This window comes from Vidua chalybeata, chromosome 5, assembly GCF_026979565.1.
Source record: "Vidua chalybeata isolate OUT-0048 chromosome 5, bVidCha1 merged haplotype, whole genome shotgun sequence".
In the NCBI taxonomy this organism is placed as follows: Eukaryota; Metazoa; Chordata; class Aves; order Passeriformes; family Viduidae; genus Vidua; species Vidua chalybeata.
The window spans coordinates 17674383-17699938 of NC_071534.1; the positions used below are offsets into that span (position 1 = coordinate 17674383).

At 38.9% G+C, this 25556-nt stretch overlaps 1 protein-coding gene across 1 annotated transcript in view; it reads right to left on the reverse strand.

Annotated features, from left to right (window-relative positions):
- Window positions 1–25556, reverse strand: part of PLBD1 (phospholipase B domain containing 1) — a 36576-nt gene that overhangs the window by 10151 nt on the left and 869 nt on the right. The window contains exons 2-6 of the mRNA XM_053943464.1: window positions 20094–20313; window positions 14539–14622; window positions 12500–12638; window positions 5868–6032; window positions 4551–4695 (exon numbers count right to left, since the gene is read on the reverse strand). Of these exons, the coding sequence (XP_053799439.1) occupies window positions 4551–4695; window positions 5868–6032; window positions 12500–12638; window positions 14539–14622; window positions 20094–20313 (753 nt within the window). The remainder of the gene's footprint in view (window positions 1–4550; window positions 4696–5867; window positions 6033–12499; window positions 12639–14538; window positions 14623–20093; window positions 20314–25556) is intronic.

Below are 25556 nucleotides of genomic sequence, written 5' to 3' on the forward strand. Positions count from 1 at the left end.
ATTTTTGTTAGGAACACTCAGCCAAATTTGTTTTGTTTTATTGTTTTGGGTTTTTTTTTTAACCCCTCCCTCCAATGAACCTGACAATTCTACAGAGAAACAAGCGAAAGTACTTCTGATTACACTTTCTGGATCTGAGCCATTTAGGTTCAGTTTCCAAATGCCACTGGAAAACTGAAGTTTCCAGAATATGGAGTTTCGCTCACCATGACATTAATCAGCCAAGCAAAGCAAAGCATTTTTTGCACTCTGAGCCACAGTGTTCTCCAGAAAGTCAGCACATCAAAGAGCATGTGGGTGGCAGCACGTTCCTGGCTACTATTGTTCTGAAAGAGGTAGATTGCTGCTTTCAGAACCAGACAGTATCAGCTTTTTTGGTGTTTTAAAAGGTCACTGTGTTCATTCAAGTGCAGAAAGGGTCAGCTTTACAGGCTGGAAGTCAAAGCTATGAGGTCTAGCCCATCTCTCAGGGATGGGAGTATCTCCTGGCTGAGATGCCCAATGCTCTGGTGTATAAACACATTTGAATATGGGAAAATAAAGGTACTCTCCAGATTAGCAGAGAATCAGCAGCTGCTTCTCATGTCAAGACTGAACACCCATCAGCTGCCTTCCTTCCACTCACATATCTCTCCTAGGCACTAAGAAATAGCACATACCACAGAGCTCTGACGAGCTCTGATGAGACCAGAGCTCCAAAGCTCACTTTCCTTTGCTTCCCTCCAGGTTTTAAACAGATGCTGGAGGAAGCAGGGAAGCAGGAAATGGTCTGGCAATATCTCATGAGCAAGGTATTTCTGAGAACAAAGGCTACCACCTCTTTCATGGTTTGCTCTTCCTCAAGCTGTGGGGAAGGGTTATGCTGCATTAACACCAGATTACTTCAAAGCAATGGACACAAACGACCTCTCTCTCCTGCCTTAGCATGTATAAATATAGATATGACATGTATAGTCATCCATCAAGACAACTTGTGCCATCTTACTCCCACATCACTGCCTAGCTCAACCAAGAAGGATCCCAGTAACGGACCACAGGAGGAAAGGTAGAAGTAAAATTTTTCAACTGTTCTTCTTCAGCTGTTTAAGCTGCTAAAATCACATTAACATACTTTAAAAGACCGTGGCTCAGCACAGAGAAGGTAGTTCACTATCCAAACCAGAGTGCTTAGTCAAAATGACACATTCCTGTTTTTAAATGGAGTTCAAAAGAGCTCCATCCAAATGGATGAAAATCCTGGAAGCTGCAACCTCCCTGCTATCCAAAGAAAATCATAAATTTTATCACTTAGTTTGACTCATTTCTTTGAATGCCTCAATGGGCAGCATAAAGAATTGACTGGAGGTGGGGAGGGAAAGGGGCACAGAGGGAGGAGAGGTGCAGGTTCTTGTCTGATCCACCACTAGATATGTGGCACAAAACACAGAACCTACCTTGTCTCTATCATCACTTCTTTAATCCCTCAAATGAGCACAGCTTCATTCAACATTTGTGAGGAACAGTAACATTCTCTGTACAATTTCAGTTCTCTCTGCTATGCATTGATTCGCAAGCCACAGGAAGTACTCATGTCCAGAGCCTGAAGAAGACAATGAAGCTCAAGCTTTCAGTTCAGAGACATTCCTCCTTTCCAAAGGTTCACAGAACTGTCCTACGTGCAGCTCTGCAGATGAAGACTTTAAGCAGAGTTCAAGTGAGAATTAAGGTGAAATAGTGTGGAAATGAGCAGCAAGTAAAGAAATCATTCTCCAAAACCAAATTACAGCTCCTATTAATTCCCACTTGACTGTGCCTCTGCAGAACTACTGCTGCTCTGAAGGGGAGAAAGCAGCAGAGAAGATATACTGTTAACAATGAACATTTTAACTTGGTGGCAGAACACTGATAACTGCTGGGGAAGCTGGGATGGACTCTGTAATTCCTGCCTGTCCTCCTACCTGCTCACTCACAACATGAGCAAAAAAGTGCAAGGCCCTCCAGCTGTACCACAATGAACACCCTAACACATGGTGAGTCAATAGCCTCAGCACCTCTAAACTGAGTCACAGCAAATACTAATTTTTGCAATCTAGTAGCCTGTCTTTTGAAATTCAGTAAGTAAAGAAATAATATGGATAATTTTACTCTGTGACTCCAGGAGAAATCATGGATTTGGCACATTCCTTCTCAGAAGACAAATGACCCCTTAACATTTTCTGACACACCTTTTAGACAGCAGCGTAGCTTTACTTTATATTCAGTCTTACTGGATGACAACAATCTTTGAATAAGTCAGCTAAGTGTCATTGAAGGCCTAAGTTATCACCTGTCTTTTAATGCCCTCTGTTTCCTCCAGAAGTTAATAGTTCTATGTCCATGGGATCATGGTATTATTCATGAGAGATTACTAGGTTGGCCTTTCTTACTGGTTCTTATGTCTATTAGGACAGAGACTAAAAGCAGGAACATTTATGCAGGGAGACATTACAATTGTCGGGTTGAACCATGGCCAGGAGCTGCAGATTCCAGAGTCAGATGCTCTGAAAATATCTCTCATCATAACATGGAGCAGAGGAATTTGGCAGTTGCCTCCTTCTTACGTGACGTCCCTGGAGCATTACTAGGCCAGCGCTTACTCATGCCATGGAAAACTGCAAGTCTGTGAACTACACCCACAACTAATGCAATTTGCTGCAGTCAATGGACCATGCTTGTCTAGTGCTTGTGATAGCACCCTGTAATCAGGCAGCCAGTGAGCACACCACAGACTTCTCAAACTTCACTGTAGCCATGGGAACTATGCTTTGCAACAGTTCTCACTCAGTTTTGTTGGTAGAAGTACACCTTCCCACATCACTATGTCAGTCCACATGGCAATAGGAGGCTTTAAAATAAGCCATCTCTACAGATCTCAGCACTCTCAGGGAAGCACACTGGGATTTTGTACACCAATGAACAGACCCCAACCATTTCAGCAAAGCAGTATCTGATTTTCAGGTATCCTGCCACACACTATGCTTTATCAGCCTCACAAAACCAGAATATTTTTATATCCTTATACAAAGAAACCACAAAAGGGACAACTGAAAGACATCACCACAGACACCCACTAAAAATAAAATAATAAATGCTCTGTGTGGCTGATCTTGATCCCCAGTTTTGAATCTGCAGCACAGTGCAGCATACAACAGTTGCTAAACAGAACCACATTCTTGTCAAGGGTAGTGCTATCATCAGGATTTCAGCTGAGAGATATGAAAGCCAGAATAAACTCATGAACATTCATGTGATGATCAGAGCTCAGAAACCTTTGCTTTCTGACCAAATTACACAGGCTTGACAAAATTCCTTGCAACAAGCAAGTGAAATTCCTCCAAGGCAATCGCAGATAACCCAAGCTCTTGAAAGGGTGTACACTTAAGAGACATTCAGACTACCTCTACCCCTTCCTCAAATTAAAAATCTCAGTTGTCAGAAAATACTGCATTCCTGAGAAGGGTCACTGAGGAGGGTCAGACCCCACAGAAAAAGGCTTGTTTTCAATGTGAAATGAATGCAACTGCTTTTCAAAACATTCTCCCAGTCACAGTCTCAGGAACCCCTGCCATGAAGAACTCTTGCCCTTACAGTAAGGCACCATTACTCAACAAAGTACATTTTGAAATCATCAGCTATCAAAATGTCATGAGAATGAGATAGTCTCCTATGGTGCTTAGTTAATTTAAAATGTTTTATGAAGATTCTTGACTGTTTAGGTATTTTTGAACTTGAAATTTCACCTCTAAAAACTTATGCAATGTCAGCTCTAAGAGGGAGCTACAGATTTGCTTTGGTTTTTCACGTTCCCATTTCTTGGTGCTATTCAGTACCAAGAGCACATATTTTGCTACTCAAACATTACTTGCTGGCAATTTCTAACATTTGGCCTAATCTTCCCCTCTCAATAAGAGACTCTCCATATTTTGGCTGGCTATATTACGAACACACCAAATAAGCATTAAAACATACTCCCCTCTGCAACAGCTTATAGAGAAGCTGAAAAAGGAAGATGTGGGAGGAAAGGAAAAAAAAAAAAAAAACAACAAAACAACTAAAGGCTCCTGAACCCGACATGAAAGACGCCGATACGCTTTCAAACAGCAAATGTTTGATACTCAGTAATAATCCCATTACAGCACTGGTCACGTCACAGCAGTAAACAGAAGCGCCCAAAATTGTTGTTACCTAACATGTGAATGCTATAGGCATGGTGAGGAGTTCAGCACTTGAGATGACTGCAGACTACACACGCAGAATTCAAAGCAGCATGTTTGTGCCAGAGGTAAAATATTTAACCAGTACTATTCAGAGCACTGAAGGTGATTACAACAAAAGACAATGACAACAATATTGTGTTCAAGACAGAAAATTCAAGATGGCATTTTGTCCTCTTGGTGGCTAAAAGTTCTAAGGTAGACTGAAACCAGTGCTTGTTGAGTTACTATCCTTTTCACAGCCAAGACAGCTACAAGACAGTAAGGTGGTCCATGCCAAATTGAATATCTACATAGTTTTGGTTTTCTTGACTTTACCTGGGTAACTACTGAATGAGACACGGCTGGTGCTGGTGTATGGATCAACTATATTGAAGTTCCAATGCTTATATATTCTCAGTGTGGCTGCATAAGTAAACCAGCTGGAATGGGCAAAATATATATTCTCATATCCAGGTAGAACCTGGAAAACAGAAGCAGAAAGATTAGTAATTTCAGACCCCATGATATTCTGCATGTTTTCTACTTGATAGAAACTGGAAGAACTACTTGTTTTAAGTAGTTCGATTGATTGCATTATTGAAGAAAGAGCAGATTCTTGTGCTGTTAGCTGTGTACCAAATGAATTTCTGAAACCTCTAGAAGCAATTCTTGCCTATGTGTTGTTTTCAAAATAAAAGATCGTGGGGTTATTTGGGATACCTGCATCACATGGTATAGGTTTTCCCCCACTTTCATTTGGAATATTTCTATTCACACATTCAAATCAGATCTTTTCAAACATATCCAACATCAATTTAAAACATGTTGTTTCTGTGAGAATTCTTCTGGTTCATTTTGAAGTGAAGCACAGAAGCAAATGCAAGTAAATTTAATTTGAAAAGGTAAATATATATATTGATGGTACATCTCTTCAAAATATTTCCCTAGTTCTATGATTTTCTAGCTGTTGTTAGTTCAGAAACTTCTTACTGTAGGCAAATGCTTCAGTTAATGTTTCTTAATTTAAGGTGAATATTGTTGCTCTGTGATACATTGAGTCTCCAGAGGCTGATTAAATCTCCTTAATAATTTTAACTGAAAAATGTAATTGCCACCATGATGCATCAGTCACTTATCTTAAAACTGTGGGGTTTTTTCTGTCATCACTCCTACTGGAAAGCCATTCAAAGGTATCACTATTAACAGAAAACATCAGCCACTTGCATCCAATTGTTTTTATGCTAGCATTGTCCTTTAGTTTAAATAAGCCTTTTCCTTTTTTCCCTGCCTATTTGCCCAGTGTATTTGTAGTCACTCACAACAGCCCTTTTCAGACTTCACTTCCCTAGGCAAATGAGTTATTCTCATCCAGTCTCCTCTCCCTGGTAGTTCCTCATTCCCTAGTAGTTCTAGCAGCTTTTCAACATCCATCTCTGTGGGTTTGGTTTGGTCTTTTCTCTCCCCTTGAACACAAGTGAGAAATACTGGACTCAAAATCCTATAGAGGCACAAATGACAACTGCATATATCCATCTTGATCATTGACAGAAGTCTCTTTATGCATATGCAACATGAACAGGGAAGACTCCAGAAATGAAGACTCATGACACTGCAAATCAACACAGTCACTGGAGATTAAGTTCTGGTGCTCACCTTGATCAGTGCAGAGCAGTGTCCCATGTCCCACTGGTATCTCCCATGGCCTCCTGAACCCACATTGCATTGTCCACCCCGTGCAGAATAATCAAATAATGCAGGTATAAGGTCCAACAGGTCTCCAACTGCATTCAGAAACTGGACATCAAAGTTGCTCAGTGGCTGAATAAAGGAGAAGATGACAAAAAACACTTTGAGACAGAAAAACATCAAGACAGCCTCAGCAGTTAGAATTTTTCTTTTGCTCAAGAAGGAAGCTCTTGTGTGGTCTGTGAAATGCCTACTGACAAGGCCCAGATGCTCACACTCAGTATAGCACCAGGCACTGAGGAAACTTTCTGGATCTGGCCCTTGTAGTGGCATTACCAATGCTACAATTTCTGAGGCAAAAAGGAAGATGTAACTGTAACTCAAGAAACCTTAGTGTGTGTTTGCAAGCAGCATGCCATTCAGTCTGTTGTTACAGATTTACTGAGATATAATTTAATTTTTTTGTTTATCTAGATGTCTTTGAAGCATCTTCCACTAATGTTCTTGGGAGCTCTCAGATTTTTATAAAAACTGCAATTTAAGACATCCTCAGGACTGAGGAGGAAGAAACAAATGAGGGAAAAAATGTTAATAAATACCAGTCAAACTAGCTGAATAAGGAAAGTCAGTCAAAATGCACTCTGCTATGTGCTTTAGAAAACTCCTTATGGCTGGAGCTAGCCAGGGTTAACAGGGTTAACTACACACAGCTAGTTGTGCAACATGCTCTTTAGAACCTCTTCTTACTTTGCCTCTTCAAAAATAAGAGCTTAATAGTGGTTTAACCTCAACCTTCAAATACCGTTTTCTAAATCTTTCCTGTTCTTGCTTTCACCATGCCTTTTGTTAGGCAGGGCTTAAGAAAAAGAAGTCAGAACACACATCACTGTGGTGCTGTGAATAGTAATTTTATAATGCCACATAATCTTACAGCAAAGAAACACATTACTTGCAATATAAATCACTGTTACTATACCATATAGCTGACCAGTAAACGGGGGTAAAAAACGCCAGTAAAGGGGGACAAGGAAAATGAAACAGCGTCAAATCCATTTATGTTTTATTCAGAATATAAGTATTCTGAATATTTTTATATTGAATATAATATATTCAATATAAAATACTGAATTCTGAGTTATCCATTTACTGCTTTGGCTGAAAGAATAACCAACAGGAAAACCAGAAATCATGTAAACTCCAATCCATGTATCCCATAGGAAGGAATTAGACCATCCCACAATGCTTACACACAAGAGAAATAAGCCATTCTGACAATTAAAATCATTCATGGCAGAAGGCCCCAAGAGCAGCTATAGCTTGAGGGAGAAATCCAAACTAAACTTTCATGTATGTTACATTGCTTTAGTTCATCATGTTTTTGCTGTAAGGATCCAAACAGGGAGCACCATCAAGAGATGCATCTTTGGATAGTTTTAAGCAATTTAGAAGTATGAATCAGTTACAAACCAGTCACAACTTCTATTTCATTGGAATCCATACAGAGAGACTTGGCACTGTTTAAGCACCATTTTCCCCTATTCAGCTGCACTGAAAACCCACCACACAATAAGAAAAAGCCATTTTCCAATGTCTGATTCACACAGGCATCACTGTGCAGTACCACCAGGAAGGAAGAAAACCAGCTTGCATGAGATTGCTCCAGCAATCAAGATATTTTAATTGTACTTGACATCCATTTGCTACCACTCTATATTCTCCTTCATAAAACCTGCTTTCACTGTAATATTTTTAGCTACATTGATATTGCTACAGCAACCGTCAGAACTGTCTGTGTATTTTTTAAAAGTTTCGCATTTCTGGGCCTTCTTACCGTTACTCCAAATCAAAACTTCTGTAACTATTAGGAAGTCCATTCAAATTAGAACAAAAGTGCCAAGCAATGAAGCTTTCAGAACAATAGGCACAGAAAGGTGCCCAGAGAGCAGGAGGAAAGACACACTTAAAGCACAGGTTATGCAAATTCCTAAGGCACTGGGTGAGATTAGGCTGCCAGCTGCCAAAGTCAGCCAAAATATCAGAGATGCAAAAGAGGGACTAATTTGTTAAGTACCCCATAGAGTTCTGTTTTCATCCCCCTTTTGAGGGCCAAGCAAATTTTGTTCCAGTTTATTTCCAAAAATTCATTACTCTCCTAAAATAAACCTGACTTTGTGTTTAAGATCTGATGTGACATCATATAAGCACTGTGCTTCTCTGGAGTCTCAGTAAAACAATGCATTCAAACAGACGACAAAGGAATCTGCACTGCAGGCTCAATCTGGGAATTTCAGGAGTGGTCTGAAGTATCTGCCACAAGACAGCTGAGAGCCCCAGTTTTGGAAAAACTACAGCTGATTTCCAGGATACATGGAGAAATCTTCTCTATGCGGAGTTACTTAGTGTCCACTAGCAAGAATTAGACCCAAAAATCTGCATCATAACAAGTGTGTGATATAGGACATATTACAATTTTTTGTAATCACCTTTTCCCATCTCACACAGCAATGTCAGATAAACTCCTTGTATACAACATTTAGATCCCAAAGAAGAATGAATGAACTAAACTGACAAGCAAAGATGTGGTAAAGCCACATCAAAAGTCCTTTTGCTAGAATGTGTGGCTCCTCTAGGGTGCTGTTCTGAACAGCAAAACAAAAAAAATCAATTTGAGTTCAAGTTACATCCAAGGAAGGGAGAAATAAACTTACAAAGGGCAGCAGAAAGGAGAGAACCAGCCCTAAAGGCTTGTTTACATGGGACATTAAAATAGGCAAGTTATTCTATAACAATTGTTTTCCAGTAACTTCTCCAAGCCTGAGCACTCTGAGTACAAAATAAGGAAGTACAAAGAGAGAATATCCTGCAGTCATTCTAGTATTTAAAACTCTGACACCTCCTTATTCAAGAGTAATATCCCTGCATAGACAAGCCCAAGATTAATCACAGTGTTGGAACAGCATTAGGCAGATGAAAAGGCTTTATGTTGAGTGCCCCTCCCTCAGAAATTGTCTTGACAAAAGGGTTGGGTTTGTTTACTGGATATAAAATGTTGCTAAACCAGATAGAATAATGTCACATTTTAACATAAAGATGTATTCAAATTTTGACATCGCTCTTAATGATACCTGTAAATATCAAATTCAAAATACAGAAGTTTACAATGTACATTGCTTTCAGGTAGGCCTTAATGGAAGCACCTACCTAAAACAGTCCGAAGGAGGACCGACTCCATACAATAAAAACCCAAAGTTTAGAACAATACACTACAAAGCATTTCCTTCAGAAAGAATAAAAAAAATTTATACTTGTGCTACTATCAAACCATTCAAAGCCCGAATTTTCTTTATGCAGTAAGGCTCAGTTACTTGGTTACTTGTGGCAGACACAATGGTTCTACAATATTCAAGTAAAGCAATCTGAAATTTAGGGGAGAGCAGAAAAACATAACATTTCAGAGTTACTTGTGTGCACATAACCCAGCTCTCAGTAAGTATCTGACTCTGGTTTCAAACTACCATGCACAGTCCCAGAAAACGGAATTTTAAAATTAAAATCAGATTAGCTATGAAACAGCTTGTTTTCCTTCACCTGAAAAGGAAGTAGTTCTGCACAACTTTGCCCAGTGCTCAGTGTTACAATTCACTGACTTTGGAAACACAGTTCCTTTTCTTCATCCCCTTTATCTCTTATTGCCTATTCATGTCAACCAAACAACTTCTCAATGTTCAGGAGAGCATCTTGTCTATGTATGATCATTCACAGTGCAGGGAAACAGAAGAACCTTGAAATCCATCTCCCCTTTTTCTTTCTCCCATCTTTAGTATTTTGGGAGTTAAGGGGAAAACCTTCCTAGCCTTTCCTCTACAGCATTTACTCTTATTTTAAGCTTAAGACAGCGGGGACAATTGTCCTCTACATATACAGAATAATAGGTTGAATTTAGAAGTACACATAGCTTTCCCAAAAGCAAGTAAAACGTCAGAACATCAGGCAACAAAATACAGACTGTCACATGTCGAGTTTTGGCTTGGTTGTGTTTAAGGTTTAGGGGGTTTCTTTTGTTTTGTTTGAGTGTGGATAAAAAAAAGGAAAAGAAAAATGTTCCAATTCACATAAGAGGTATTTTTAATATTTCTGATGTTCATTACCACCATTAATTCAAACTATTGAACTACTAGAGATCAAAAGATAAACTTGTTCCCGATGATGATAATCCAAAGACAATAAACATATGGAAATGATTATTTTATTAATGAAACAAAACAGTATCTACTAAAGGAAAGGGGTAAGAAGAGACTTTCAAAGCACTGAGGAAAACATACAATAGTAATGAGATTTGCTTTTAAAAACATGCAGAAGTTACATGCAGAACTTGTTATAGAGACTTTCAGTATGAAATTTCTTTGATTGTTTTGAGAATTGAGTAACAGAAAAGTACTTGTTATTGGAGTTGTTGCCAAAAAAAAAAATCAAAACAATTGGGTTAATTGAACCAAAGTACAAAGTACAATACTTAAAAATAAGAAAAAAAAATCATCTACTAGGTAAATTTATTTGCACTTTGGATGGTAGATTTCTTTAATCACAAGGAATAAGGAAGATATTGGTGGTGTTTTTGCTCATTTGGTTGGTGTGTGAGTTTAGTTGGGGCTTTTAAGTGCCAACAGTTTACAGAAGCTGAGTTGATTCTCGGATAAATGGATGTGTCAAAGCTGGAATACTAGCCAGAAGCTTTGCAGCTGTACCTGTTTTTACTGCCCATGTAAGCTCACAGCAACAGACTTCAAGCTCTGTTTCCTGAAGGAGATCCTAACAGCAATAAGTATGCACACACAGGGGTAGCCTAATCTCTCAAAAGTATCATGGTATCCAACAAAATGAACTTCCTGTACTCTTACAGAACATTTTACAGAATGTCAGGTATCATTTTGATGCCAATAAAAAACAAGGACCTAGCTGCAAGAGCAGCTGTCCAAAACGTACTCAACGATAAGGACTGATGTTCACTTAGTGGCTGAGGCAAAGAGAGAAAAGCAGCACCATTTCAAGTAAGAAATACATACACAGTGAACATTTTTGCTTTGAATAAAAGTATATGCATCTCAACATAGGTGATAATGTCCAAAGCTAAAATTGTGCCTGGCATGGGAAAGAGTCAAAATAAATCCCACCAACTGCTGCAAGCACATTTGGGAAAAGACAAAAAAAATGTCATGCATATAATTCAAGAATGGAGGACACAAATATTTCAGCCTGAACCACACATCCAAACCTTCACCAAATGCACCACTTTTATATACACATGCTAGTGAGATCTCTAAAGAGGATAAAAATTATTCAAACACTTCAGAGGTCAGTGCTTTTCAGTATCAAATGCACAGTTAAATAAGCAAGCATCAGGGAACACACTTTGCATGCAGGACATGCAAAGAATATTACAAAGAAGTAACTCAGACACAAACCAGCACTTTTCCCTTCTCCCCACATGAATCTAAAAGATTCTGAAGCAGCAAAAAAACCTCAAAAAACTAATGAGCTTAACAGGGCTCTTCAGATACAGTGGTTACAAAAGGATATTCATGTGTTCTTTTCATAGAAACTCAAGGTTTCTGGTGTTTTCCCCTACAAACTCAGGTTGGATGGATTATTATTACAAACACTTTTTTTTTCCCAGTCCGATCTGGCTCCCCATTCATGAAAGCCCCAGAGTGACTTCTATGCAAGAAAGATGTACATTTTACTAAAATGCAACTGTTTACAATTCAGAACTCCCAACTTCTCAAAATTCTTGGTATGATTAACCTAGGTAAGAAGGTCAACTACAATTACTCATGTCCTTCCTCTCACACTGAAAAACCTATTAGATGTAATTCTTCAGGACAACATTATAATTGCTGGCCATATCTCTACTGGAGTTAAAGGAGTTCTGCTATAACAAACAAGCTGATGATTTGGAATACAATTCTAACTGAAATTAAAGAAAAACAAATGATGAAAAAACACAAAAAAACCAAACTAAACCACCACCCAACAAAACCTCAAAATCTATCCCGTCTGACCTGCCACAACACAGACCATATCTCTTGTAACCATATATTTTTGAGACTTAAAAGATAGAAAAGGAGAAGTAATTTAGTAAAGTAAAACATACTCCAAGATAGAAAGGCTTTTAGGATTTAAAATCTAATGCTTGGAAACAAGAATGAAAGCTTTAACTCACACTGTTGCAGGTATTCTTTATACCTAAAGGGTCATTTGCTTAATAACAATTGTAAAGTGACAGCAACAAACACTTTAGAAGTGTCTGTCCTTCTAACATTCACATGGATTCAAAAGCTACCCCCAGCTTAATCACCACGTGAGTGCCCAGGGTTCCAAGTCCCTTGTGAAGAATCTGTGGTTACATGGCCCAAGTGCTCAGTCACATTATCTACACTGAACAGCCACTAAAGATTTAGCAGAATGGCATGCAGAATGCATACTTGCCACTAAGTATCCTACTTCTGTTTTTTGTTTTTAAAAAGTGGATCCCCCTTCTCCTATGTTTGTCCACTAACATCCCAGCCCGAGCTACTGAAAAAGAGGTGCAGTAGTCTTACTGTTAGTTTATGCAGTTTAGCCCACTCGAGGGCTCCCATGTACAGACCATCCAACTGTGCAATAATATAGCCAGCATGCCTCCAAAATGGGTCATCCTTATTATTTCTGATTTGTTGTCTTGTCCACTGATCTTGCTTCCTGCAGAGGAACAAACAGGTTGGGGTTTTCTTGGGTTTTTTGAGTATAATTGATAATGCAGGGAAGGGACAAATACATTATGACCCAGATGGTCCAGTCTTACTAAAGATTTGAGGCAAATCTTTAGTATTCTTTGGAAATCGTGCAGATATAGGCACTATATTCTCCAAGTGTAAATGTTCAGACTTAGGCAAAATACCCTCCAATCATGTGCCTCTACCAGATTTTAGTGTCAAAGAAGGAATTAGACTTCATGTTTGTGGAGGATTTTGCTATAACAGATCTAGTCAGTAAAGGGAAACAAGTGTTTGATAGGTCAGATGAAACATTCCCTTTTATATGTCCATTTAAGTATAAAAATAGACTGACATTTGAAGAGCCTCCTCCTCTCCCCCAGGTTCAAGTGCAATGAAGGCTTTCTGCTGGTGGTGCTCAAACATTTCCTGAGAACCACATCTTTGCTCCTCTCAGTAACAGGTGGGAGGCCAAACAACTGTACCCTGTGCCAGATCCCGTGAAGAGCCAAATCACCCAGGTTTAGGGCATGAGGCAACGCAAGTGAACAGACCCTAAGGCAAGAGTCACCAACATCGTAAGGATTTCTCTGAATTCTCTCTTTTGCTGTGCACAAAGGGCCACAAAAGAGCCACAGGAAATGAGGATCAGATGCTGGCCTCTTCCACCCTCCTGTATCTATCCACCCGCACTATGTAAAGTAGCAAAATAGAGAGGACAAACCTGTAAAGGAAGCAAACTCTTCCAGCAGCATATGGGTGAGAAAACCAACCAGAGTTAGCTTTCTAGAAACAACAAGATGCAAGAAGTATGTCCAAGGAAATAGGGATATGATCTGAGCATTTAGGGCTAAGGACTTCCAAGACAACACAGCAATCCATATTGCAAAACTGCTATAAAGTAAAGCAGTGATGCAGGAATTGAGGACAGAGGCAACAGAAAAGCAATACAAGGCCACCTAGTATTTGCCCCCTTCATCCAACAATGCATCCTGGGGAATACAGCTGCTATGCTGTGTCATTCTAGGAAAAAACGTATACACATCGATACAGTAGCTATCCCATTTTTCTCATAAGGAGGAGCGCAGCAATGCTGAAAAATGATAGCAAGGGAGCACTAAGATTCTTTGTTCTATTTTTTGGATAAGCTAAAACCAATTAACTTTCTATATGCACACCAGTAACAGTCAGATATTCAACCCCTCAACCCCTTATGGAAAGGGCAAGACAAGGCAAAGACAGAAAAAAATTCCCAAAAGTGACCATTTCACACAAGTATTTGTAATGGAATAAAAACATAAGTCTAAGGAGATTAAAATAATTGGTAATCACAGCTGAGTTTCCCAGTACCTGGCCTGATTCTTCTCCTATTGTATTTTCCCCCACCAGTATAGCTGCATTATTCAAGCAGTTACACTTATTTTTATTTTTGATTTTTATAGCTAGAGTGAAAAGTGAATCACGACTTCTTTGATTAGAATAGAATTTAAATTGGTGGTAGAATAAAATACTAACCTAACAGAAGGATGCACAATGCTAAAAAGATTAAGGTGCCAGAAGACCACTGTTCAGTGTAATATTGAAAATATCAGCTTTTCAAGAAACGAATTTTACTAGAATGACCTTCAGAATTCATTGACATTTTCTCTACCCCTTGTCAGCAATAGTTTTAATCATTTGTTTGAAAGAATCAGAATTAGGGAAGGCTATATGCTTTTCTTCATGTATATTTAGAATTTCTTTTAATAATAATGGCATTCAATCAGAGGGAAAGGAAGCATATGTTTTCCTCAGCCCATAAGGAAGAGAATAAAAGAAGGTTGAAAATTCTGTCATCCTCCAACTCCAAGTCTTGACTGATTTATATTTAGCAAATAAATACATACGCCATAAAATTCTGAACTCCTCTTCGAATGGTGGGAGTCTTAATTAGCTGTGGATACATATTTGCAGCATGGTCATACATCTGTCTGAAAGAACAAGAGTAACAGGAGTTATTCCTCTGCATCTTCTGTGTACCAACCAGTTAATTAACATGCCTTGACAGACAAGCAACACAGTCCACAAGGTAAGTTTTTCCTACTCACAGAAAACACTCCAGTGCATGACAAACAGCAAAAGTAACACAAAAGATTTGTTAAAATGTGACTTAAAATAAATTACTTTGCTAATGCCCGCTCAAACTGCTGCACAATGGAAAGAAGAAAAAATGATACTGAACTACTTCATAACAAAACTGCACATTCAGGGAATATTTGTAGGCCAGCAACATCTTGAAAGCCTTAGCACATTAATTTAAGCACAACAAAAATAGTTTTCTGGAGACCTATGCTATTTGGAATCAAAAGAACCACAGAGAAAAAGGTAATATAATTTGCTGACTCAGTTCATTTCACTCTTCAGAGAGAGAATTTAAGCATGACATCTAGCAGGTTTTACTTGCCAGTAACCATGTTCCTTTCAGTTTAAGCTAAGTATCTCCATTTTTAAGTGTGTATAAGATGATCCTACACGTTACCACAGAAACTCCCACTCATGGCAGCCCTAAATAGATTCAGCTTTATGGAGACCAAAATTCTTGTGGTTTTTATCTCTTGTTGAATTCAGTTAGCTGTTTTATCCACATTAACTATTAAAAACAAAGGTTGAAAGGGCTTTGTTGCTTGTTGGTTAGGGCTTTTTTGTTTGCTTTCTTGAAATGAAGTACTTCAAGATGAAATCAATTATTAAAAAAATGCTCAGGAGCTCAGAATTAAAGTCACCCTTCCATTTTAGCTGAAATGTCATTGTCTGATCCAAGACAAAATAAAACTTCAACATTCCTCTTATTGTGAATCAAACTTAACCAACATTTTTTTCAGTCACTGATTAAATTAAAAAAAATAAAAGGGACATCAGCAGAGAATTATTTCACTGACGTCTGGAGTTGATAGAGATAGAATTACATCCATCAACAGTACATTTATCTCCTACCAAGTGCTGAGAGAAAGAAAACAGCACTGAGAAATAGATACCAGCCTCAAGGAAAGCACATGCCAGCAGGGCAAAATTCCTGTAATAAAACTTATGAGAGCAGCTTTCTCTGGGAGGGATGCAGACAGGAGCTCTTCCCAGTTTCCCTCAGGGTATTATTAGAGAATACAGATAGAGATAATAGAACAGTTTGCTGATAACTAGAGAATCATCTACTGACCTTCTCCCTTGTTTCTGTCCCTTGCCCCATTCCCAGACAATTACATGAACTTGATAACATGATCCTGCTGCTTCTTATCTCAGCTCTGGTACCATTCTCACTATCAAATCTAATTGTCTCACACATTCAGGCAAAACAGTAATCCAGCAAAAACGTGATTTGTTTTTATTTGAATTAGGTTGTGGAAGGGAGATGCTGGGACAAGAGGGGAGCATTCAAAAGCTTTTCACCATTACATTTTTCACAAAACTGCAGCTCCAGCAACAATTTTAGTTCTAGAGTTTTCTGTCTCCCATGTAAAGCAAGATTACATAAAATATCATAACCTGCTTCCAGAAGATAGCAAGATAATTGGAGAAACAGATCAATATTCTCCACCCCTTCATATTCACAGAGAATTTGGCAAATAAAAATCCCAAGTCATTTTAAGAAGGGAACTAGAGCATAACATACTCTATACTAGAAATGAGAGTCTCATGTCACTAAAGAAGAGCAAACAGCACAAGTTGGTTCATCTGGCAGATGATCATTTAGGGATTAGAGGCAGATGAGGAAGATCAAATCCAGCTAGGATACTGATCTAACCACTGCCTAAGCCAGGACAAATGATCAGGCTTCCAACTCAACCATCAGCTCCACTCTCTATTTTGCACTCAGAGGTTATGCAACACAAGGCAGATTTTACAGCAGTATTATCTTTAAGCCGTCATAACTGATGTAGAGACTGGGTTTGGTTAGAATTGTGACTGAAAACACCTTCTTTAATGGCTTTCATTCTTATTTGCTAACAGAGGACAGACAATTCCTGGAATTGATTTTTTTTTTAATGACCATGGTTATCAAGAATTTTTCCCCCAGTTGCTCTCTTCAGCTTTTTTTTTTGCTTTAACAAAGCTTCTACGTGCATGACTTGTGTGTTTTGTAAGGGCATTATTCTCTGAATTAAATTGGATCACTACAGTAAGGCTTTGCAACTACATCTAAGGCCAAACACAAGGCAATTGCAAATCTGGGACAAGAATTCCAGGCCTAAAACCAGAAAAGCAGAGTCCTCCTTACTTAAATTAGCAAGGAAGATGACAGGACTCTGATCAGCTGAGGCTATATAAGGAAAGAGTAAAACTAATGTTGCTTCAAATTTAAATACTGTTTTTAGGCACCTGGCATGTCCCAGCTGGAACTGATTTAAAATAATGTCACAGATTTAGATGTGTTCTGCCACTAAGTAAAGTCAGGCCTCATTAACACTTCTCTGTTAGAAACGGGGAAAGGAAATTCATACCTAAGAAAGCCAGAGCAAGTACCTTGGCTAGATGATATGACTGGACTTTGCAGAAAGGTGAGAAATTGTGATGGTGCTAGAGTTTCCCTAAAACAGGCTAAATGGGCCAAGCAGTCTGATGGGTATAGAGTTATTGATTGAGAAAGGCTGTTTCCCAGTTTTACTTCAGAAGACTTGTTTAACTGTCCTACAGATAGAACATCTGCCTGCATGTTAATTAGGATTCTCTAAATTTCTAGGCAAGATGAAGGAGAAATGGAGTTCTGAGTGCAGTCTTAACATCTGCAGACTTAGGGAGTTCTCACTTCTCCTGCAATTTAGGAAATTGCAAACACAGTCTGTAAAAGGATTCATTAGCTGCAGTTTGGCAAATAAAAACCCACCAAGGTCATGCAGCTAAAACCTGAAGTAGTAGGTTCCCTGTCTTAACAAGGGTCAAGAGAGTACATCACTATTTCATCTCTGTTCCTTACCTGAAACATTTTCAGAAGGTATTAGCTTCTGGAGAAGCCTTCTTTATCCAAAATACTTTTACACAACCTGACAGAAAAATCTTATTTGTAACTCCCAGTGAGAAATACGCTTGCTCAGCAGGTACAGATAGACAATGAGGCAAAGAAATAGCCAAAAAAATTAAACTCAGACAGTAGGTATAATATTTGATACTCATTTTACTTACAGCAAGCATTTTAAGGTTTTGCACTTGCCAGGTGATTTCCTGGTGCATTTTCTCAAAAAGTTGGCTACTTCTGATTTTGCATCTTAACCCACTCTTGCACTTAAATCTCCTTTCAAATAGCTGAATTTCCCATTTTGCTTAAAAGCCTAAGTCTCAAACCGTACTTTTCCATATTAATACAAACCCTCAGCTTCACTTCTGTTCATTACTAGTTCTGCTATATCCACTTCTTCACAAAGGGCCGCTCAGTGCTAGAGCTGCTAGCTCTAGAGTAACAGCAGCCAGGGCTAGAAACCAAACTCAGTAAGCACATGACCTGCAGAAGGCAAAAGCCTTGAGCAGAATAACTTGGATAGCCTAACTTCTGTTAAGAATAACTTGGATAACCTAACTTCTGTTAATCTTCACTTAACACACATGGGAAAAAAAAAAAAAAAAAAAAGGGGGGGAGAAAACCTCCTTCCTCTAAAAGTTAGCCTAGAATAAGACAGCAGATAAATCCCTCCAGACACTATTTCACATTCAAACCACATTAAAAGGAACAGACACGTACTTAAGTTTGTTTCAAACCCAGGAAGACACATAAATCTACTGTGGAGGCAGAAGAAGAAAGGGTGTGAGTTGTTCCTACTACAGTACTACTTGCCATCTAATTGAGCTTAGCATGGACTGGGCTACCTGTACTATAACAAAACTTAAGCTTAATCACCTATTGATTCAGACACCTAGGTAAAGCCTTAGGGAAAAAACCTGTTGAACAATACCTAATTTTAACAATATTCTAAATGTAATGCTAGCATTCCCCAGATTCAGGGATAGTTTACATAAACTGACCGAACAGTGCAAGGCACTGCAAGGCAACTTCTCATGCCAAATAACCCAACAACAGATCTCTCATGAACTTAATTTCCTTTCCTGTCTGGAGTACAGGTTGTGTACTATGAACTTTAGGACTCCTTCATTCTCTCAGAAGTGTTTTGTTATTGATAAATATTACTTTGTTGAATTTCCTTTATATACTTCCAGAGACCTAGGTGCCTCACCAGCAAAACCTACTAGAGAATCACATTATCATATGCTCAGAGAGCTATCCATAAATATAAACTGATCTTAAAATAACTTACTAATTAAATTAATATAATCTTGTCCAGCAGCTGTATCTGACAAATGTTCAGCAACCTTCCCTTGCTGGCCTGTGCAACACAGTCTATGGGTATTTATTTCAGTGTTCTGAAAGCAAAGTAGGTGAAGCCAAAAAGTCAAGTCACAGCAGCCATCACAAACTTCTCCCAGCATCAGAATTTTGGAATTTTTCTTTTACTATGACTGTGTTGACAGAGCAAAAGATGGAGCTTGTTCAACAACAAGCCACATGTCATGTGCTTAACTGTATCACCAGCTATAGAGAATCATGGAATCTCTTAGAAGATTGGAAAAGACCCTTAAGATCATCAAGTCCAACCTAGCACCACCATCTGCTATCAGTATTTCATAGCATCATTCTGTCTTCCATCTTAGCCACAGAAAGAACAAAGTTTGGTTAGTTTTTTTGGATGGCTATTGTTTGGAGTTATGGATTTTTCTGTTTGTTTTATTTTAGGGAAAAAACCCTGCACTGGATTTGTAACAAGTACAAAATTCTCTCACTTTTCATAGATGTGCACTGTGGGAAAGGCTCAGTCCCTGAGGGCTTTCAGGAGAACACTAACCCTTCTAGACACACCCCAGTCTGCCTTCAGGCCTGGCCTATAGGGTATATATATTTTTTTTTTAAGTTGGTCAAGACCACTCCCCATGCTGTGAAGTTTCAGTGTCTGCTCTCCAGCAGTTTCTTGACAATATTTGCTGAAAAATATCCTTAAGGAAGTCCTGCAGACCTTACTAGCAACATTTCTCCCTGAATGATCTGCTCTCAAATGCCTGATCAGCCACCAAACTACAAGCTGAGGAAATAACCACAATTTTTGCTACTCCTTATGCACTTCTTTACATTTACATTATTTTGTGATTACATTACTTGAGCAGTAATACAGATATAGTACCCATCTGTCCCACCAAGGTGTTGGGAGATCCTGCAGGATCAGAAGGGGAGGGCACATCCTGATCCCATAATGAAGAAGTTTTACTTCGTACCTGCTACTGATCAAAAGACTAGCACACAGGTGCAAAATGTATCATTAGTTTTAATGAAAAGAAATTTAGGACAATGAAAGCAAACAAAAAAACTTCACAAGTACAGAAATCCACTGGAACTGTCATGAATTGAGCGGTTTCCTGAGGTACTTACGGAGCCGTGAGGTAGCCTTCCAAGAAGCCAGCAACATACATAATATCTTCATTGCTTAAGGTCTGAGAGCCATAGCCTGCTCTGATCTCCAGGACTCCCCAGCCTGTTGTCTGTAGACTGTTGTTGTAGAAGCCATAAGCATCTCCACTCCTGTCCAGCGTATTCCTGACCTGAAGTATTTTTTCAGCTCTGTTCCAGTACACAGTTGCATAGCGAAGTTCTGTGGTGGAGAAGAAAGGATATAAGGGAAACAAACATAAGTAGGTGTTTCCTATGCAATACTGAAATGTCAAGACAGTATTTTGGCAATTAAAAAAAGTTAATTTCATAGCTTTCCATCAGGCTTAGTTCTATTACAGAGATCAACACTAATGCTAATGTACTGAAAAAGGGCATGAGGACTAACTGGAGTTTTACAAAAGCTCACAGCTAAACATTCTCATGTTATTCTTCTGGAAGTTACCTACAACTCTTTCAGTGTACAGCTCCAGCATTGCAGAGTATTAACATAAAACTCTGAGAAGTATTTCCTTACCTGGCCCAGAAGACAATCTATACAAATCTTACTGAAAGCAGCCTTAGAAGAAAGCATGCCTCACCAACTGCAAAGGATTATAAACTACTGTTGACTTAATTTTCTACCTAAAGATTCAAAAATTTCCAAAAGCTTTCTACACTGACCATCTGGGGAGCCAATCCCTAAGATGGCATAACAGAAGCACTAGGACTCAGTGGATCACAAACTTAAAGACAAAAGCACAGCAGGTATGCAATCCTTTACAAGGTACACAGTGTCTGTCATCCGCCTGAAATAGAATTGATCTCAAGCATGACACGAACACAAAGGAAGGGCAATAGACTTCTCAGAGTTCCATTTGGACTGCTGTTTTAGAAACATTCTTGATTACTTGTGTTTTAATCCTGCAAAGATGAAGAATAAAGAGCAAGGTAAACTGCTTTCTGGGAAAAAAAAAAAAAAACAAACAAAAAAAAAAAAAAAAAAAAAAAAAAACCAAACAAACAACAGCAAAATCAAAAAAGTCCCACACCCTACAATTCTAACTGAATCCTCCCTAAGATGGGCTGATTACATCAGCTCTCTATGCATGACTGATCAAATCACTATACATCACTGTGAGAAGAGTTAAAAAATCACATGTCAGAGGTCCCACAATAATTTGAAAAGTTTTAAGGGATAAATTCATAAACAGCCCTTCTGAAAGGCTGCACAGCCCTCTGGCATATCATCAATAAAACTGCTGAGGCAACACTGCCCCATCACCGAGGTCATCAAGGAGGACGCTGACCAGTATCAACCACTGGCACAGACCACTTGTTACCAGTCTCCAGCTAGGCTTTGTACCACTGTGCACTAGGTCAGTCTTCATGCTGTACTAGAGACACTTCTCATGGGAACAGAAAATGCATTGGCAGAACCAGAATTCTAGTAGTGAAATAACTGTGTTTTCCACATTCTATGAAAAGAAGTTGTCGCATGACTCCATTCAGAGATGAAGTCATTTCAGGGACTTAGAACACGGTGCTTAAAAACACGTTTTTCATCTGTCAGGTAATGAGGCTATTTAAAGGACAGACATGACAGACTTTCAGTAACTCTTCAAGCAGCTATGAGCTTAGCCTTCTGTTATCTCCTTAACTATCTTCCAGTAATAGAAGCAGTAATTTCTACTTTAGATTAATAGTAAACATGGGAATCACTCAGACCGAAAAATCTGTGAACAGAAGAGCAGGCTGATAAAGACCAAAGACTACCTTACAAAGCTAAAGCTTACATACCAAAAAAGTCAGGGAAAAGGAAGTTCTGTGAGCAGGTGATGCAAGGGGTCAAAGCAGAACACAACCAGCCTGTCCAGCAGTAAATGGGAGGGCTGATTCCAAGCAAGAAGCCCATTGCAGGGCAGAGGAGAGACTACTTGCACAGTAAACAAAGATGCTGAGGAACGGATAAAAAGAGAAAGAACAAAGTAAGGCAAACCATGATCATCTTTCCATCTCTTCAGGAGGCTATGGAGAGGTGGCTGGAATTCAACAGGAATCAGGACAGCTGGGTATTGCTATTAGTGCCTGCAAACTAAATAGGTATGTCAGAATACCTATTACACCTATACAGAAACTGTGTCTGCCTACAGCAAAATAGCTGTTGCTTTCCTTTGGAAAAGAAATTTGATGCCAAAGCCAGACAGACCCATCTGACACAGGTACTCTTACACAGCAGGCTGGGTTCCTTTGTTTTATGCTCTGCCAGAGCATGAACATGCAGAGCTATTTTCAAAAGTCTGAACAAACTTTTGAATTACCCCTGGAGTTTGCCCTGTCCCAGCTTCCCTACGTGACAAATTTAATCTGAAGAAAATCAGGACTCAAAGAGGAGGGGAGGAAAGGGGAAACATTAAATTACAGGATAATTTGCAACAAACGTTGAGAAGCCTTTAAAGGAATAGCATCAAGGTAGCTGTTAAAGTTTAACAACAATGCCAGCAACCGCTATTTCCCATTACGGCTTTTTCTTTTGATTGACTCGGTATCTCATTTCACCTTGCAGCTGGAGTTAGAACTACAAGCTTATAAACCCGTCTACACTACAATGTAATCAAAGCATTTTGTACCAGCTAATCTATTACAGTTTTATTCTGTATTGATCTAAACGAAAAATGGGATTGCCTTTGCCAAGAAAATCATCCAGAAGTATAACATGGAATATAGATATACAAGAAGAACATGCACATTTTCAAACAATCCTGTTTGAGTTCTGAAAAAAACAGGAGCCTTCCTATTGAATAATATTGGTACTTTTACATTTATTTTTGGAGGGTGAGGCAGGGGCCCTATCACCTCTCATCCCAGCAGTCATATTCGTCAATTTTTGCATATAAAACAAATGCAGTATCTCCATGAACCTATAAACCATCCTTTAATCATTAAAGTTAAGACTTCCAAGTGTTCAGCCTACTAGGACTCCAATGAATCAAAGACTGTGATAATCTCTAACTGTTCCACAACAGTGTTGCTTAGAATAACCTCAATAACACACCAAAGCACAAACTATCTACTGCAATGAACAAGTCAAAATCCCGGGGGATAGGGTGAGTCAGTGGAATTACCCTTCCCCTCCACAAGCCAGCCAGGAGAACTGCAGAGCATCAGCACTACAGAGTTTCACCACAACCACCAGTGGGGTGGGAGAGAGACGGGCGGAAGTGCAACGACTGAACAAGCCTGGAAAAAGGAGTTTCTTCTCCTTTCTGGGACTGGGAGGAAGCCTCCTTCAAGCTGCCTGCTTTTAAAGATACATCAACCGTTCTGCCAAAGATAGATTGAGAAACAGGGACTATAGCTGGGAGAGTGCAGGAATTTCTACAGCAAGTGAGAAATATCTGCTTTCTGTCAAAATTATTCCCTAAATAATGGGAAAAGGATATTCAGCCAGGAATATAGGAGGTGGTAGCAGTCCCTTTGGGTTTTAAGCTGAAACACCAAATCTGTTCTCTGCCTTTTGGGATCAGTACAGGCATTTCAAAAGTTATGTTAAAACTGGACATTGCCTTTTACTTGGTGGCAGCCAGAGAGTAGAAATACATGTGCATTAGAATATGAAACAAGCAATTAAAGGAAATACTAAGATACAGGACTGACATGAGATGAAACACAAGAAAAGCAGATGGTGAAGAAGACATGAAGGAATGGCAGCAACTTGCAATAAAAGAACAGAATTGACAGAGAAGATGAAAAATTAAAGAAAAGCAGTACAGACATGGCCCAACACAATCTAACAAGCACACTATTACTAATATTTATTAAATAAATTACAGCCAAAAAATAACACCTGGCATGCATTAAGAATGCCAGTAAGATTTATTTGGCAATATGCAACAGCTACTTTTCCTTAGGCTTTCCCAGCTATAAGTTGTTTTTAAAACATATGTATATCAAGTTAGGTTACTGGACTTTATAATTAGAGAAGTTGAGTAGAGCTCTTTTCCTTGCAGATGAAAGAGCTACAAGGTCTGGGGGTGAGAAATAATAGTAGTATTTTTCCTTAGTCTGCCAAGCAAGACAACTCACAAGCAATGGAACACTGGTTAGTTCACACGTAACAAGCTAAATTAACAATTGTTCTGTCACTACCTGCTCATATAAAAAGTCCATCTTCCTCCTTTTTATAATCCTCCTCCAGGTACTGGAAGGCTGCAATGATGTCTCTCCAGGCTGAAAAACGCCAGTTCCCTCACTCTGTCTTTGTAGGAGAGGTGCTCCATCCCTCTGACCATCTTTGCAGCACTCCTCTGATCCTGCCTATCCATGTGTTTATTTTTTTTTGAAGCATCCTTTTAACGATTTTTAAAAGGCTTATAACTCTAAAGAACAAGGGAGATTTCAATATACAGTTATGACTAGAATCTGTTACAAAACAAAAGTATTTCAAGGGCTTCTTTAGAGATTAGTTTAAACCACACAAGAAATTAACACAAAGCCCAGGAATTTTCAAATAAAGGAGTAAATGCTTTCTTGATCTACCTGACTATAAGCTATTTGTGTTTTCTGTTCTACTGACCTTAATTCATCCTATTTCCTCATGCATTTCAGGTCTAAGTAATTTTTCAAGTTGCTTCCAACAGGCCTGTCACGTGAAGCCTAATGTCCTGATTTGTGCTTACATCAGTGAAAAGCAATATTCCAATGTGACCTATCAATTAAGAGTTTCAGTCTTGTATGGTTTTCATGGTCACAAGGATACTTACTAGTAAAGCTTAGGAAATGAGGCAAATTTGCCAAAACAGTTGTAGGTACTTAGTATAGGTCACCCAGAGAAAACAAAAATAGCCATTCAACAAGTAGCTTCACTAATCTCAGAGCACCTCAATTTAAGTCTTATTGAAGAACATTCTCTAGAAACATTTTCCAAAGTGTATATGATGTATAATCTTCAAGGCATTCAAAGTGCTAAAGAACAATGAACCTATTAAAAAAAACCCAAACAACGGAATCTAAACAATTCACAATGTTGAAAGTCATTTACTCTATTAAATAGCCTAAAGGCACTTCTATTTGCTCCTTCATAGTTTTCTACCAGCAACTCAATTACAATGTTAGGAATCAGTCGGGCATTAGGTGAAACTACCTCATACCCTAAACTTCATTTCCTCTAGACAATATACAGCTGACCCTTCCTTCCGTCCTCCTAACTGAAGTTTTTGCTGATCCAGGTAAAGTTTTGGAAGTATGTCTGCAAGATGAGATAGGACTGCCCACAAAATTACACGCTCATAACGTTTTGCACACAATGAAAGAACAATTTCTCCTTGGTTTGTGGCACTTCATACATTAACTGGGAAATTCCTGGACGATAAGCACTGAATCCAGCCCTTAAACCCTTCAGAATTTATTGAAAGCAGCACAAGAGCAAGATACTGTGTCCCTGCCCGAGGCAGCGTGGTTGGAACA